Below are 16,500 nucleotides of genomic sequence, written 5' to 3'. Positions count from 1 at the left end.
CAGATAAACACGAAAATATGGTTACACAAATTTGGCCTATACGCAACTGTGTGTAAACAAAAACAAAAGTGCAAAGTTTCTGAAACAACAAGTTAAACTTTACGCTACTTTCTGGAAATGCTAGTTAAATAATGAAGAGGTACGCTAAGTTAAATTGCTGGAGAGAGCAAGGAACAACTAAACGAAATTCTATAGATTTGCTGCAGCAGAACGTAAACAGAAAATACGACTGTACGGTCTTTTCGCGTTTTCTGCTATATTACGTAATGAGAAATGAAACCTTTAATGGTACACTTAAACGGCACACTAATACACTTATTTACCACGTAATCAGTACTAATCTATGTGTTTTATAATCTAAAATAACTTATCTTTACGAGAACACCAAACCTCGCGCTAGTCGCTTGGCTGCAGGGCTGTATTGTGACTGAGATTCAAGTAAACGTCAGAAATGGCTCAAGAAAAACCTGACAAGGCTGGACTGACTGGTCTGGAGCAATCAAGCAGATCAACAAGTGGAAACATAAAAGACAATGACAACAACAAGGAAATGGACACATGGCGATGGCACTACAGAGAAACAAAATCCAATGAGCAATTGAGAGAGAGAGAGAGAGAGAGAGAGAGAGAGAGAGAGAGAGAGAGAGAGAGAGAGAGAGAGAGAGAGAGAGAACTTGAGACAGAGCATAAGCAGAGACCAAGAACCAACCGTGTGTTATTACGATGAGACAGTAGTAAAGCGAATATGGCACTGAGGTGTGTAGCTGCATGGCTGATTGTACGAGATGGCCACATGCTCCATCTGGCTTATGAAATGGTGTGTGGTGCTGTGCCAAGGTGATGGAAGAGCTGATGGTTGTAAAAGCTCTGTCTGGTGCCGAAGATCCTATTCCACACTCCACATGAGGCTTTCAAAGTTACCCAGCTGGGATACCAGATAATGAGTTCAAAACTTTCTTCGTCTGAAGTGCCTCATTCAGTTTCTGTCAAACAACTTACATGATGAAACTTCATGCCAATTCAGCAATCAATCAGATTACTTTTGTTAGCCTTTAATGTTCTTGGTGGTGCCATATAACTTGACAGCAGTAGAAGTTCTTCACCAACTGGAAATTTCAACTGAGATTTACAGAGAATTTTTAATGTGGCAGCTGACTATCGAGAAAAATGAAAAGGATAAAAATTTTGTCATAGTCATTTGTGGTGGAACAATAAGGAATCTACAAATTGTGTTTCTCATCATTTATTCGGCAATATAAAATACAGGGAGAAATAAATATATTTACAAAAGGATTCACAGTTCTGTTGTTCACAAGGTGTGGAAGTTTCAGAAAGGAGTAGTCATTTTAGCTGCCATTAATGTAGATTTTGAGATGAAACGATTAAACAGGGGCTTTCATTTCATTCTTCACACAGTTTTTGAATGCCTCCCAGCCTTCATTCTTTGCATATGACTGTAACAGAAACAGATGTCATTAATTTAAAAATATGAATGAGGTAAATACTATCTAGTAGTAGTTACTTTACCATTTACATGCTTTTTCAGTCAGCATCTGACAATAGAAAAGGATGGAAATGTGAATGAAACCCTCACAGAACATTATGAAATATTGTTTTAACTATTAATAAAAATGATATGATACCAGAATACCTATCTGATCCCAACTTCTTTTGCATACCTTGAAACCTCTATGAAGACGATCCTTCATTATAGCAATAAATTCACGGTAACTCAGTTGTCCATCACCATCTTCATCAAATATCTGAAATACTATATGAACTAGATGCCGACTCAAATTTGTTCCAGTGCATATTTTCACTGCCCTGTGGAATTCATCTGAAATTTTAAAGTAAATAATCAAATATACAAATGTTTAATTTGAAAAATGATCATACAAATGTCTTCTATAATTCTGCTATTATTTCCTTCCTGTAGATATGAGGCTGGAATGAATTTTTTGTTTTGTTTTGAAATATTATAACCTTAAATACCTCACAGATTTTTCACATTGTTCTTTATGGATGATATAAAACATCAGCTTAAAGTATATATGCTTATCACATTAATTTTAACAGAAGTGGCTCAAGAAATCCCTTCTGGTATTTCTGAAGTGATTATTCCAACATTTACTTTAACCGATCAAGAAGAACGGAAGCAAGTTAAATCAGGATGTGACCTGATGTACAGTAGCACAGAATTTACATTTTGCAGCTGTTTAATTTTGAGTTATGGAAGATAGAACACTGGATTTCACATTGATTTTTCTTTCTTTCTTTTTCTTTTTTTTTTTTTTTTTTTGTTTGCTTATGGCAGTCACTCTCCACTACAATTTTTGCACTGATTTTGTGAACATACATACTTATTTTGCAAGCGATAATGTGCTAAACTCTGCTATTATGTGTGTGTATATGAGGGTGTCCTGAAAATTAATGCCTCCAACTTTTTAAGTGAAAATTCTTAAAGCTTTTTAAATAAAACACATGTTATTAACATTCTACAACTTTATTCTTAATGTCTACACATTTATTTTGCAACATAGTCACTGTGGCAACAAACACATTTCTCCCAATGACAGACCAATTTGTTGATACCGTCACTGTAGACTGTTTAACTTTTTTGATGGAGCCACAACCTCATTTCTGCTTGCACTACTTCTTCACTAACAAAGTTAAGTTCTTGAAGCTGTTGTTTAGGTTTTGGAAACAGATGAAAATCAAATGGGGCCAAGATGAGATTAGCACCACCATTTCCTTCGTTACGAGCATGAACAATTCAGTGTTGTACATTACTGCTGTCAAGACAATAATCACTGAACACAGCTTTCATTCTTCTATGTGTTTCAATTGGAGTCACATTTTCTGTGATTAGAAACTTGATTACAGTATGCTGTTCTTCACACACCAACATAATTATGTTACACACCACCATGTTACAATTTGGAGCCCTCTAGCACCAGAAGGTTGCAACTTGTGTTAGCAAAATAGAAAAGTTGACATAGCAATATGCCTGACATATAATACCTCAATCAATATTGACAAAAGGATAAAAAAATTGGAGGCATTACTTTTCAGCATGCCCTCATATGCTAAAGGCTACCTAAAACATATTATAAAATTGAAAGGAAAATCCTAACTGTGAAATCAACAAGCAAGATTCTCAGTTGTGGAATCACATAGTGAAGTATTCTTGTGCCATTTTTGTTTCTTGTATGTATTAATTTCTCTGCCCAATTCAGATAATTATAACTGTAGGTGACTGAAGTATTAGTTTCAGATCTAAAGAAATATCCTACACAGATGAAACAATTAAAACACTAGTGATCAACTGCTGCAGCACTTGTGTACTATGTGCCAGAGATTGAAATAATTCTAAAAAGCAGTGGAGTTTACATTATACTAGGTACAGAAAGCTTGCGGTAAAACTAAATTGACAGCAGTGCAAATTTTGGAATAAATTAAGTATGTATCAAAAACTAATTGGGAAATTGAGAGGGTTTATTTGTTGGAGTAGGAAAGAAATTTAAATATACCAAGACAGAAAGTGAGACTGCATGTGTGATTGTTTGGGTCAGTAACAAGACCAAGCAGAAATTTATAATTGGGTCTATCGACCACCAGGCTCGCTCCTATATGTAACTGAAAAATTGAGAAAACCTCGACTTACTAGTACACGTATTCCCTAATCATACAGTTATCATTGGAGTGTCATCCAACAACTGACTGGGATAATTCCAGTTTTGTAAGTAATGGGTGTGACAAGACTTCCTGCAAAACAATACTAAATGCTGCCCCAGAAAACTACATAGAATAGATATTTTGAAAGTGCACTCATGGTGGAAATGTGCAAGATCTATTAGCAACAAGTAGACCTGATCTCTTTGAGGATGTCCATATTGAAACTGGTATCAGTGACCATGAGGCCGTTGTTGTAACAATGATTCGCAAAATACGAATAGCAACTAAAACAAGTAGGAAGATTTACAAGTTCAGTACACTAGATAAAGGGCAGTTGTGCCGTATCTCAGAGGTGAACTCAAAACACTTACCTCGGGGCAGGAGTTCAAATGCACTCAGTTACCTCTAATAGAAATACCTCCTCAATGCCAGCTAGAATAGATTCTGAAAACATTAATCAGGCAAAACCCAACTCTCACGTCTCTCATGTCACACCCTGAAAGTCATTGATCAGGGCAATCCAGTGAAAACATTAGTTTGTTGACTTCAGGAAATCATATAACTTGATACCACAAAACTGTGATGTCATGTGGGAAAAAAATGTGAGTGGACTGAGGCTATCTTGGTAGAGAGTAAGCACCATGTTACCCTGGACAGTGTGTCAACAGATGTAGAAGAACATCAGGTGATGACCCAGGGAAGAGTTTTGGGGCTCTTGCTGTTCATTTTGCAAACTAACTGCAAAAGTTACAAAAACATCCACTCAAACATTGTTAAGATTTCAAACTGATCCAATCACTGGCAACATGCATTAAATATTCATAAATGTAAAATTGTGCACTTCACAAAATGCCCAAACATTGTACCCCATGACTACAATATCAATTGTTCACAGCCGGAATCAGTCAACGTGTACAATTATCTGGATTTAACAATTTGTTTGGCTATAACATGGAATAATCGCAGAGGCTCAGTCATAGTTAGACCAGGTGTCGGACTTCTCTTCATTGGCATGATACTACAAAAATATCTACAAAGAATATTGCTTACAAATTGCTTTTTTTATCCCGTCTTAGAATATAACTGAAGTGTGTGGGACCCATATCAAATAGGACTAACAGTGGATATTGAATGTATTCAAAGAAGGGCAGTGTGTCACAGGTTTGTTTGACACTCAGGAGAACATAATGGAAATGTTGTGAAACCTAAATTGGCAGATGCAAATTATACTGTGAAGTCCTACTTTCAAAGCTTCAAGTACAATTATTAAGTGAACAATCTAGAAATATACTTCAGCTCCTGTGTATCATCCTCACAGTGAAAGTGAATATAATAGCACACAAATTACAGTGTGCACATAGGCATTTAAGCATTCATTTCCCCCATCCTTCATATTCAATTGAAATGGGAAACCCTAATAATGCTAAGTACCCTCTGCTTGGCTTGCAATGTATGTACGTAGATTTAGGTGTACATAGCACAGCTACAAAACTTGAAGTTAGAGTACACTGCTAATGATACATCCACTATTAGCTGGAGCTGTTTGAAACATTTAGGTGTGTGAAATACTGAAGAGAATTTTGGTCAGGTCATAAACATACTTAAAATGAATACTGATAAGACAGTCATGATGAAATTTTTGTTAAATTATAAGCAACCTCAACTAGACATTGAAACATCCACTCATAAATGTTTGGACAGTGAGATGGATGAGCATCATGCAAGGTGACCCAAGTCAGTTAGCATTTGAAAATGCACTAATTCACAGAATAATGTAGGTAGGGAGGTAAAAGACTGATACACACCTGAAATGATATGGGATTTTGTTGAAACCAAAAGTGAGTGCAAAAACTGGCCAACATATGGACCTGGACAGCTTCATGTCAGTGACACAAGAATTGTGTATAAAATGAACTATAGTGAGAGAGAGAGAGAGAGAGAGAGAGAGAGAGAGAGAGGGAATCAGATCATCCCTAGCCTGGCTGCTAAACACTTGATGGAAGGTGCAACTTTTATGCAGGACAGTGTTCCACTCCATATTGATACACATGTGAAATATCTCTTGTGCACATCATTTGGTGAGGATGATGTGCTGAGCTGCCATGTCCATTTTGCTTGGCTTCCCAGGTCCCCAGACTTCAATCCATGTACTCTGAGAAAAATTGTTGCATGCTTCAGCGATACAGACAGCTGTAACTTCGGTGCAACCGAAATGGAGGGGTATTTGTTAAGATGCCAAACAAATGTGTTGTTCCTGAAGTGGGGCAGCACTATTTTCAGTAGTTGCAGAGGCAACAGTCTGAATGATTGACTGATCTGGTCTTTTAACATGAACCAAAATTGCTTTGCTGTGCTGGAACTGCAAATACTTGAGAGCAACGGAAAACTGCAGCCGTAATTTTTCCCAAGGGCATGCAACTCTATTATATGGTTAAAGGATGATGGCATACTATTGGGTAAAATATTCAGGAGGTAAAATAGATTCCAAAAATTTAAAGAGGAAATGGACATGTTGAATTTAGATATAGTAGGAATTAAGGAAGTTTTGTGCCAGGAGGAATATGACTTCTGGTCAGAAAATACAGGGTTATCAAATACAAAATCAAAATCAAATAGGGGCAATGCAGGAGTGGGTTTAATAATGAATTAGAAAATAGGAATGCAGGTAAGCAACAATGCAGCCAAGACAGACAAGAAGCCCACACCCACCACAGCAGCACATGTTTATATGCCAGCTAGCTCTGCAGATGAAGAAGAGTTTGTAGAACTGTATGATGAGATAAAATAAATTATTCAGATATTTAGGGGAGACAGAAATTTAATTGTGAAGGGGGGACTGGAATTTGATAATAGGTAATGGAAGGGGGGGGGGGGGGGGGGGGTAATAGGTGAGAAAGTTTTGAACATGTCTCATCCACTTCACAGTAGAAATCTTTGACCACTTAACCACGATGTCGCGCCTCTTAATGCGTGCTTAATATTGCACTTGTTAAGCTTGGACTGTTCACTGTTTCTATTTTGCTTTATCTTTTTTACAGATCCGTAAACATTCTTCCTGTTTTCATGCTTGATCTGTGTTCAGTTTTTTATGGGCTATCCACTGGGCCATCTAATCTTTAAATCTGAGGAGGGGTGCAATGGGGAGTTTCCCTTGTGAGAATCATAAGGGCCTAAAGCACATCACCATTGATTGTGAGATTGTAAGATTTTTTCATGCTTCTGAAATATGTTGATCTTATGGTGAGTCAGGTTTGTCTGTGCTGTAGGCCCACACTGCATATATGAAAATTCACAAAAAGCTGTATCATTGGTTTCTCTGACATTCACTTACATGTGGGATCAATGGTGGTGTGCTTTAGGCGCTTGTGGATCTCAGTGCCTCATTTATGTTCTAAGTAAGTGACCATGATGGCAGACATTACTACTTGAGTTCAATCATTTCCACAAAAGGCACTTTGTGTTTGGAGTTGGTTGTTTACTGGGTGGGATCTGGCTTTTGTGTGCAGCATAAACATGAAGAATTCTGAATCTATTTTAAATGCTAACAGAAAGGTAAACCTTTGAGGATGGGTTGTTAGTCGTGCTCGGGTAGTTCAGTCAGTAGAGCACCTGACCACGATTGACAAAGGTCCCAAATTCGAGTCTTGTCCCAGCACACAGCTTTAATCTGCCAGGAAGTTTCATATCAGTGCACACTTTGTTGCATAGTGAAAATATCATTTTGGGAATAGAACAATAAATTACCAGGAAAAGTTAGCGGCAAAGGAACTATGGCTTCTGAGAACAGGCCCTTTGATTGAGACAGTGGTGAAATCAAATAAGTGTGACTAGAAGCAAACACTTAACAAGAAAGTGTAGAATTAGGACAAGAAGTTGTCGTGTAGGTGAAGCAAAAGAATATCTGATTCTCAGCTTGGAAGTAAATTCGTGAACTAATACATCTCTTAAGGAACTTGTATATTTGTCTGAAAAAAATGGAAAAGCACAAAAACTCCCACTTACACAAAAATGCAAAATGGAGAGTTGTGAAAACTTACACACTATTTTTTATTGCCCTAAACTATACTTAATTATTTACAAAACAACAAAATCCCTCAAAAACAATTATTTCTTTTGTCAGATAAGTTATGCATCTAATTATTATTATTATTATTATTATTAATGTTGTTATTGTTACTGGCAGTAGCTATAGTTTTATAAATTTGTTGATAAGCATAACTGTTATACAGCTGATGCTATAAATTTCACACTCCCAAACTGATCTGAATATAAAAATTTGTGAACACCAAGAATGTATATCTGTGAGCTGCCACTGTGCAAGACATTTCCGATGTATATGTGGATTATGATTACTGATTATGAACTGTAAATCAAAACTGAAGAAACTGCAAATGGGTAAGGAGGAGCTGGGACCTGGATAAGTTGAAAGAGGCATAGGTTTTTGAGAGTTCCAGAAGGAGCATTACACAATGGTTGACTAGAACAGAGGAAAGCAATACAGTAGATGATGAATGGGTAGCAACGAGAGATGAAATAGTGAAGACAGCACAGGATCTAATAGGTAAAAAGACAAGGTCTAGTAAAAATCCTTGGATAACATAGGAGATACTGTATTTAATTGGTGAAAGGAGAAAATATACAAATGAAGCAAGCAAAAGGGAATACAAACAAATAAAAAATGAGATTGACAGAAGTGTAAAATGACTAAGCAGGAATGGATAGAGGGCAAATGCAAGGATTTATAAGCATATTTCAGTAAGGGAGAGAGATATCACCTACAGGAAAAGTAAAAGAGGCTTTTGGAGAAAAGAGAAGTAGCTGTATTAATATGAAGAGCTCAGATGGAAAACCAGTCCTCAGCATGGAAGGGAAAGCTGACAGGTGGAAGGAGTATATAAAGGATTTATACACTGAAGAGCCAAAGAAACTGGTACACCTGCCTAACATCATGTAGGGCCCCAGTGAGCATGCAAAAGTGCTGCAACACGACATGGCATGGACTTAACTAATGTCTGAAGTAGTGCTGGAGGGAATTGACACCATGAATCCTACCGGGCTATCCATAAATCCGTAAGAGCATGATGGGGTGGAGATCTCTTCTGAACAGCACGTTGCAATACATCCCAGATATGCTCGATAATGTCCATGCCTGGGGAGTTTGGTGGCCGGCGGACATGTTTAAACTCAGAAGAGTGTTCCTGGGGCCACTCTGTAGTAATTCCAGACATGTAGGGTGTCACATTTTCCTCCTGGAATTGTCCAAGTCTGGCAGAATGCATAATGGACATGAATGGATGGAGGTGATCACACAGGATGCTTACATATGTGTCACCTGTCATAGTCGTATCTGGACATATCGGGGGTCCCATATCGTTCGAACTGCATATGCCCCACAACATTACAGAGACTCCACCAGCTTCAACAGTCCCCTGCTGATATGCAGGGTCCAAGGATTCATGAGGTTGTCTCCACACCCATATATGTCCATCAACTTGATAAAATTTGAAACGCGACTCGTCCAACCGTACAACATGCTTCCAGTCATCAACAGTCTAAATGTCTGTGTTGATGGGCCCAGGCGAGGTGTAAAGCTTTGTGCCATATAGTCATCAAGGCTACATGAGTGGGCCGTCAGCTGTGAAAGCCCATATCAATGAGGTTTCATTGAATGGTTCACACTAGTTGATGGTCCAGCACTGAAATCTGCAGCAATTTGTGGAAGGGTTGCACTTCTGTCACACTGAATGATCCTCCTAAGTCACTGTTGGTCCCACTGTTGCAGGATCTTTTTCCAGACCCGGTGATGTTGGAAATTTGATGTTTTACTGGATTCCTGATATTCATGGTACACTCGTGAAATGGCATATGGGAAAATCCTCACTTCATCACTATCTCGGAGATGCTGTGTCTCATTGTTAGTATGCTGACTATAACACCACATTCAAACTGACTTAAATCTCAATAACCTGCCACTGCAGCAGCAGTAACTGATCTAACACCTGCGTCAGACACTTGTTGCCTTATGTACACGTTGCCGACTGCAGCGCCATATTCTGCCTGTTTACATTTCTCTGAATTTGAATATGCATGCCTATACCAGTTTCTCTGGTGCCTCAGTGTGCAATGGAGATGAACTGAAGGCAATATTATAGAAATGGAAGAAAACATAGATGAAAATGAGATGGGAGATATGATACTGCAAAAAGAATTTGACAGAACACTTAAAGATTTTAGTTGAAACAAGGCCCCGGTAATAAACAACATATTGTTAGAACCACTGATAGCTTTGGGAGAGCCAGCCACGATGAAACTCTTCCATTTGGCGTGCAAGATGCATGAGACAGATGTATGAAATACCATCATACTTCCAAAAGAATGCAATAATTCTAATTCCAAAGAAAGCAGGTGCTGACAGGTGCAAATGTTACCAAACTACCAGTTTAGTACGTCATGGTTGCAAAATACTAACACAAATTCTTTACAGAAGAATGGAAAAACTGGTAGAAGCTGACCTTGGGGAAGATCAGTTTGGATTTCGGAGAAATGTAGCTACGCATGATACTGACCATAGGGCTTATCTTAGACAAAAGGTCAAGAAAGAGAAAACCTACATTTTTAGCATTTGTAGAAATAGAGAAAACTTTTGATATAGTTCACTGGAATACCTTCTTTGAAATTCTAAAGGTAGTAGGGGTATGGCAGTTGTAAGAGTAGAGTGCCATGAAAGGGCAGCAATGGTTGAGAAGGGTGTGAGACAGGTAATGCTGAGGGAATTAGATTAGGAAATGAGACACTTAAAGTAGTTGATGAGTTTTGTTATTTGGGAAGCAAAATAACTGATGATGGCCACAGTAGAGAGGATACAAAATGTAGACTGGTAATGGCAAGAAAAAGTATTTGTATGGAGTGTAGCCATGTATGGAAGTGAAACATGGATAATGAACAGTTTATACAAGAAGAGAACAGAAGCTTTTGAAACATGGTACTAAAGAAGAATGCTGAAGATTAGATGGGTAGATCATGTAACTAATGAGGTAGTACTGAATAGAACTGGCGATAAAAGAAATCTGTGGCCAACCTGACTAGAAGAAGGGATTGGTTGACTAGGCACATTCTGAGACATCAAGGAATCATCATCAATTTAGTAGTGGAGGGAAGTGTGGGAGATAAAAATCATGGAGGGAGACCAAGAGATGGAGACAATAAGCAGATTCAGAAGTATGCATGTTGTAGTAGCTATTTGGAGATGAAGATGCTTGCACATGATAGGGCAGCATCGAGAGCTGCATCAAACCAGTCTTCCAACTGAAGACCACAAAACAAACAACAGCATCTAATATCTTATTTTTTTGTACATATCCATCTTATTCTTGGTAGTCTGCAAAATAGCAGTATAAGACAATGTGGCCTATTTGCACTAGAAATTTTGCTTGTCTCAGGTACACTTCTTTTTAAAATAAGAAGTGTGGCTGAGACAAGTGAAGTTTCAAGTTCATATCCATTTTATTTGTGGCATTATTTTAGTAATATAAATGTACAAAGAATGATTGTGTCCTAGACTGTAAAGTTACTACTTGGCATATACAGATTTAAGTATATAGGTTGGTAGGAAAGTATTTCTTTGGGAACACTATTTCAAAACTTTGGTGTTAAATCAGGACACGGAACCTAAATCCACATACCGGACACTTTCAGTAGACTAATCCATTAGCACATGTTACTATTTAATGTTCAGGTATTGTGCCTTTATAATACCCCTATCTGTGTACACAATTTTACCAGAGTAAAGAAGTTGGTAATGGGTGAAACCCTAAAGCTGAAGTATAGTGCAATATCACATTAACCTTACATTAGTTCATAATTAAGCAACTGAGTTTCTTTCTTTATGAACATTTTATGCAGAAATTTATTTTGGATTTAAGTAACTCTAGTATTACAATAAATTTTTACTACTAATTAGTAACATTTTTGTCAAAGTTGTCTTACCTTTTGAAATTGGATGATCAGCCAATGTATACATTCGCATTGCTATCGTGAAATCTTCTAAATTGTTTAGAAACTGACAAAATGCGTGGAATTCTTCAAATGTGATACCCTTCTCCTCTTTGATTCTGGTGAGCAGACGATCCAAGTACATGTCATATCTGATGGGAAAATAGGTAAGTGATTGAAGGGTGAGGGCAGAGAAAGATTTCATTAAGTTTCTGACAAACAAGTGTCACAAATATTGTTGTTAAGTTACCATACAAATTGTAGAAACATACTCATCTGTATCCAAATAAGTGTAGCGCAAAAGTATTTTTGCAAAATCTACTTCAGTAATTGTGTCATGTCCTTTTGAAAATTCATGGAACTCAAGCTCCAGAACTTCCTTTTGAAGATTTTCCATGAACCTAAAAATAAGTATGTTTCGTTAAGTATCTTAATAAATGAGAGCATTAAAAAAAGATGGTAGTGCACAAGTTGAAGTTGCAAACAGACTGATATTAGGGGTATTTCTCAGTAAGCAAGCCAGTTTTGATAATGATAAACAGTTGAGCCACATCTTTAAGGAATTCTTTGTCACCATCAAGTTAATCAATAAGATTAATAAATGAGAAAGTAATTCAGATTGGTGACATCCATGTTGGAAAGATTATCAAACACTATAAAGAATACCATAAATAGCACATAGTTTGGAATAACACACTTCATCAAGCTTCATGGAAAAAGTAGGAGCAGCTCTATGACTTCTCATGGAGTACCAGATCAATGATCTACTGAGGAAACCTCCACATGTGGGTAAGTCCACACATTGGCAATATGTAGACAGCAGAAACTGTTCGGTTTGTTATTTTGGCTAAACAGGACACAGTCTAGCATAATAATCACTTTTCCCAAGCTGAATAATGACACCTGCATGAGGGCTAGAGTAAACTCCTCATGAGAACAATTTCAACAATAACAAAGTGTTCCCCTAGATCCTGAAGGAGCTTGTAACAGAGCAGCATTTCATTTATCTTTTCTCTAATGCACTGTTTGAAGATAAAAGACTGAGTTATTGTAAAGAAAACATTGTGACCTTCAGCCACTGAACTAGGAGACTGTTCTGCCTTTTTCCTTGGCTTTCCTTACCTCTGTGAAAAGTAATCTGCGCACTACAACTAGACTGCAGCTTAAAGGCAAGATTTTGACTTTTGAAATAATATTTACAGTCATTAGAGGAGACAGACACACATTAGGGACAGTGTGATGACGTTTTTCAACAATGCAGCCACATACACAGATCAGCCAGAACATTATGACCACCTACCTAATAGATGGTATGTCCACCTTTGGCACAGATAACAGCAGTGACATGTCGTGGCATGGAAGCAATGGGGCATTGGTAGGTTGCTGGAGGGAGTTGGCATCACAATTGCACATACAAATCACCTAATTCCTGTAAATACCAGGGAGGGGGGGGGGGGGGGGGGGGGCCGTTCAATCACATCCCTTGTGTGCTCGATCGGGTTCAGATCTGTCGAGCAGTCATCCCTCGCCAGGTGACGCTGATATGCAACCAGTGTACTATACTACTTGGCCATTATGGTGCCTTGCATGAGCTCCATTGGACCCATGCATGTCCACATGAATGTTCCCCAGAGCATTATGGGGCCGCTGCCAGATTGCCTCCAACCCACAGTAAAGGAGTCAAGGAGCTGTTCCCCTGGAAGAGGACAGTTTCACACCATCCCATCAGCATGATGAAGAAGATATCGAGATTCATCAGACAGTGCAATGCTCTGCCACGGTGCCAATGGTCACATGCCTGTTTCAGTCGTAGTTGCCGATGTCGGGGTGTTGACATCAGTACATGTATGGGTCGTCGGCTGCAGAGGCCCATCTTTGGGAGTATTCAGTGCACTGTGTGTTCACACACATTTGTACGCTGCCCAGCATTAAAGTCTAATGTTAGTTCTAGCACAGATCACTGTCTGTCCTGTCTTAACAGTCTGCCCAGCCTACTATGTCCAACATCTGTAATGAAGGGTGGCCACCCAACCCCACGATGTCTGAATGTGGTTTTACCTTGGTTTCACAATGTGTTGAAGACACTCACCACAGCATTCCTCAAACACCCAAGTCAGGCAATTTCTAGAATGCTTGTGCCGAGTCTCCGTGCCATCGCTATCTGCTCTCAGCCAAACTCGGATAGATTGCACACCTTCCCCATTTTAAACAAGGACAGCATGCTGACTGACACCAAATGCATTGTGTGTGTGTTTGAGTAGCAGTCATCTCTTGCCAGGTAATGCTGCTATTGCCTGAATGGGTTAATGTCGATAGTAGGTCAGTGGTCATAATGTTCAAGCTGATCAGTACACTTTGCAGTTATTTACAAGGTATAGATGTAACAGGGTATTCATAGTGCACTCTTACAATGAAGGCATCAATAATAGTGGAAGATTAGAAAACATTTACTAGCAAGCACAGCAGCATAATCAATTGGACATTGCAATAATCATATGCAATGACATAGTGCTCAGCTTTTTTCATGGCTTTTCGTTATCACTATTCATAGAACTTCAACTCTAAGTTTACAAAGCAAATACTTCATCCATGGAGTCTATATTATCCCACACTAACGTTTGATGAGTTAATGAACAACACTGATATTTTCACATGATTCACATGGGGAAAGATAGATTTATTTTAAACTGCACAGCACTGAAACACTAATCAAGCAACAAAGAAAATGGTATGGAATATTATATTACTTTTTGAAGCCCTCGTATCTCAATTCATCCTTCCCCTTCTTTCCAAAGAAGTGGATAATGAGTGTTGTATCCACTAGATGTCTTCGCTGCAAACCTTGTTCATCATCCACATAATCCTCATGTATAGGGTGAGGCTTTGGGTCTTCCTTAACATCTGCAATTCCCCGTTTGCCCTTCCATGCATGGCTAAATATCTTCTCCATCTGCAATGGAACACTATGTGTAAGCATAAAATCAAACTCTTTATTTCTCACTGTTATTACAATATGACAGTAACTTGCAAACTGGAAAAAAATCCTTAACATTTACAGACAGATATGCATTTCTAATGCAGAATTGTTTGTTAGTGTGTCACATTTTACAAACATATAGCATAATCACATTCACTGCAATAAACTACCTTTTGTAGAAAGCACAGATTTGCTGTTTAACATAGCAGCACAGTTGGATCAAAACTGTTAGGTAGAAGTAGATGTGCCAGCTGTAGGAGTAATAAAGTACAGATTCATTAGAGACTGTTGAAGATGGAGTACCCACTTCTGGAAAAATCAGTGTTCCCATGAAAGAACAAAATAAGCAATATTTGTTAGTAAAAGAGAAAATGGCCACTGGAATATTTTTGCAAAAGACTTTATTAGTTTAGACAATCTATAAGATCTACATATTTATTTGCAAAATTACATACATTAACACACAGCTAAACATTTCTGTGAAGCCAGATGCCAGAAATTTGTGCAAGATTTAAATTAAAAAAGAAACAAAAGGAAAGTAACTTACTGTTTTTAAAGACCAACTGGGTAGCCAGAATGAATTACTGTGAAATGAGAAACTTCAACATTGTAACAGAAGTCTTTGAAGCTACAAGTTTATGAAATGGGAGAGGAATGTAATTCTTGGTCATTCTGTCCAAGGAAAAAAAATATTTTTTTGTTGAGCCATGACATTTAGAGAAGAAAACTGATGTAGCTGTTTGTGGGACTGAGCAACAAAGATGAAATCAAGTTTAAGACAAGATTATTGCTTAGACAATTCACATTGAACAAGAGGGGAGGTGAGGGTGGTAGAAATGCAGGGGAGAAACATTCTTAGGCACATTTACACTTTTACTATCTATTTCTCCATGTATGCTCTCTTCTCCCACTTTCTTCTTATAATATATTTGTTATGTCTTGTGTCCAGAAACCTCCTGCAGCTTCTATGGTAGATTAAACTACCCCATCTTCACTAGCAACTTATCTAAATTGCTAAAGGTGAATTCCCTCCTCTCCATAACAGGAAAAAATGGAGGGGGAGTGTGGTTTAATATCCCAGCAGTGGTGATGCAATTAGAGATGGACACAAGCTCAGATTTGAGATAGAAGAGGATGGAGATCAGTTTATGGCTAAAGATTTAGAGAAACCATGGAAAACCTAAAACTGGATAGCCAGACAGAAACTAAACTTCATTTCTTCCAAGTAAGAGTACAGAGCCTAGTCACTACATTGTTTCACTTAGTCTCTGTCAGCTACAATCACAGCATTTGTACAACTACTGTAACAACAAAAACATCACCTACTATTTCTTTAGATAAATGAGTACTCAAAAATTTAGAACTTTTTACTGCTTACAGAACTTTACCAGTTGGAAGGTGCTATGCCAGACTGAACCAACAACAAACGGCATGTTTTGAGACATTCATCTAAATCATTTGAGGTACTGAGAGCAGTAAATAGCATTCAACTGACTCCTAACATATATTACATTTTGCTGATAAACAAAACACACGCAAATAGAGGCCTGAAAAGAATATGGTCATTACAAGGAAAAGCACTAAAAATTGAACAACTTTACTGTCTCAATATGGATATTACCCGTACAACAATCTTGTTTCATTCATCGAAACAAAAGGTTTTGCACTACTAAGAGACAATGTGTGTACTATTTAAATAGAATTTTGGGGGCTCTCATTCCTCTTCTGACAACACATATTCACTGGAATTTCCAGCTATCTGTCTAGCAGTTGTTAAGTTCTTGTAAAAATCATGGTGAATAGGGGGAATGAAGCACAATACTGACTCAATGTCTTTCTTCTTTGGACTCTTATTC

The 16,500-nt window shown here is 37.9% G+C and overlaps 1 protein-coding gene across 4 annotated transcripts in view; it reads right to left on the bottom strand.

Annotated features, from left to right (window-relative positions):
* Positions 1-1,227: 1,227 nt before the first annotated feature.
* LOC124555676 (calcium uptake protein 3, mitochondrial) overlaps positions 1,228-16,500 on the bottom strand; it is a 655,882-nt gene continuing 640,609 nt past the window's right edge. For all 4 annotated transcript variants that reach the window (XM_047129671.1, XM_047129673.1, XM_047129672.1 and 1 more), the window contains 5 exons: positions 14,415-14,617; positions 11,940-12,068; positions 11,662-11,819; positions 1,680-1,837; positions 1,228-1,454 (listed from right to left, as the gene is read on the bottom strand). In XM_047129671.1, the coding sequence (XP_046985627.1) occupies positions 1,383-1,454; positions 1,680-1,837; positions 11,662-11,819; positions 11,940-12,068; positions 14,415-14,617 (720 nt within the window). In that variant the 3' untranslated portion in view covers positions 1,228-1,382. The remainder of the gene's footprint in view (positions 1,455-1,679; positions 1,838-11,661; positions 11,820-11,939; positions 12,069-14,414; positions 14,618-16,500) is intronic.

This window comes from Schistocerca americana, chromosome X (assembly GCF_021461395.2).
Source record: "Schistocerca americana isolate TAMUIC-IGC-003095 chromosome X, iqSchAmer2.1, whole genome shotgun sequence".
Taxonomy (NCBI): domain Eukaryota; kingdom Metazoa; phylum Arthropoda; class Insecta; order Orthoptera; family Acrididae; genus Schistocerca; species Schistocerca americana.
The sequence above is the reverse complement of the archived record's forward strand: the minus strand, read 5'-3'. Positions and strand labels throughout refer to the sequence as shown.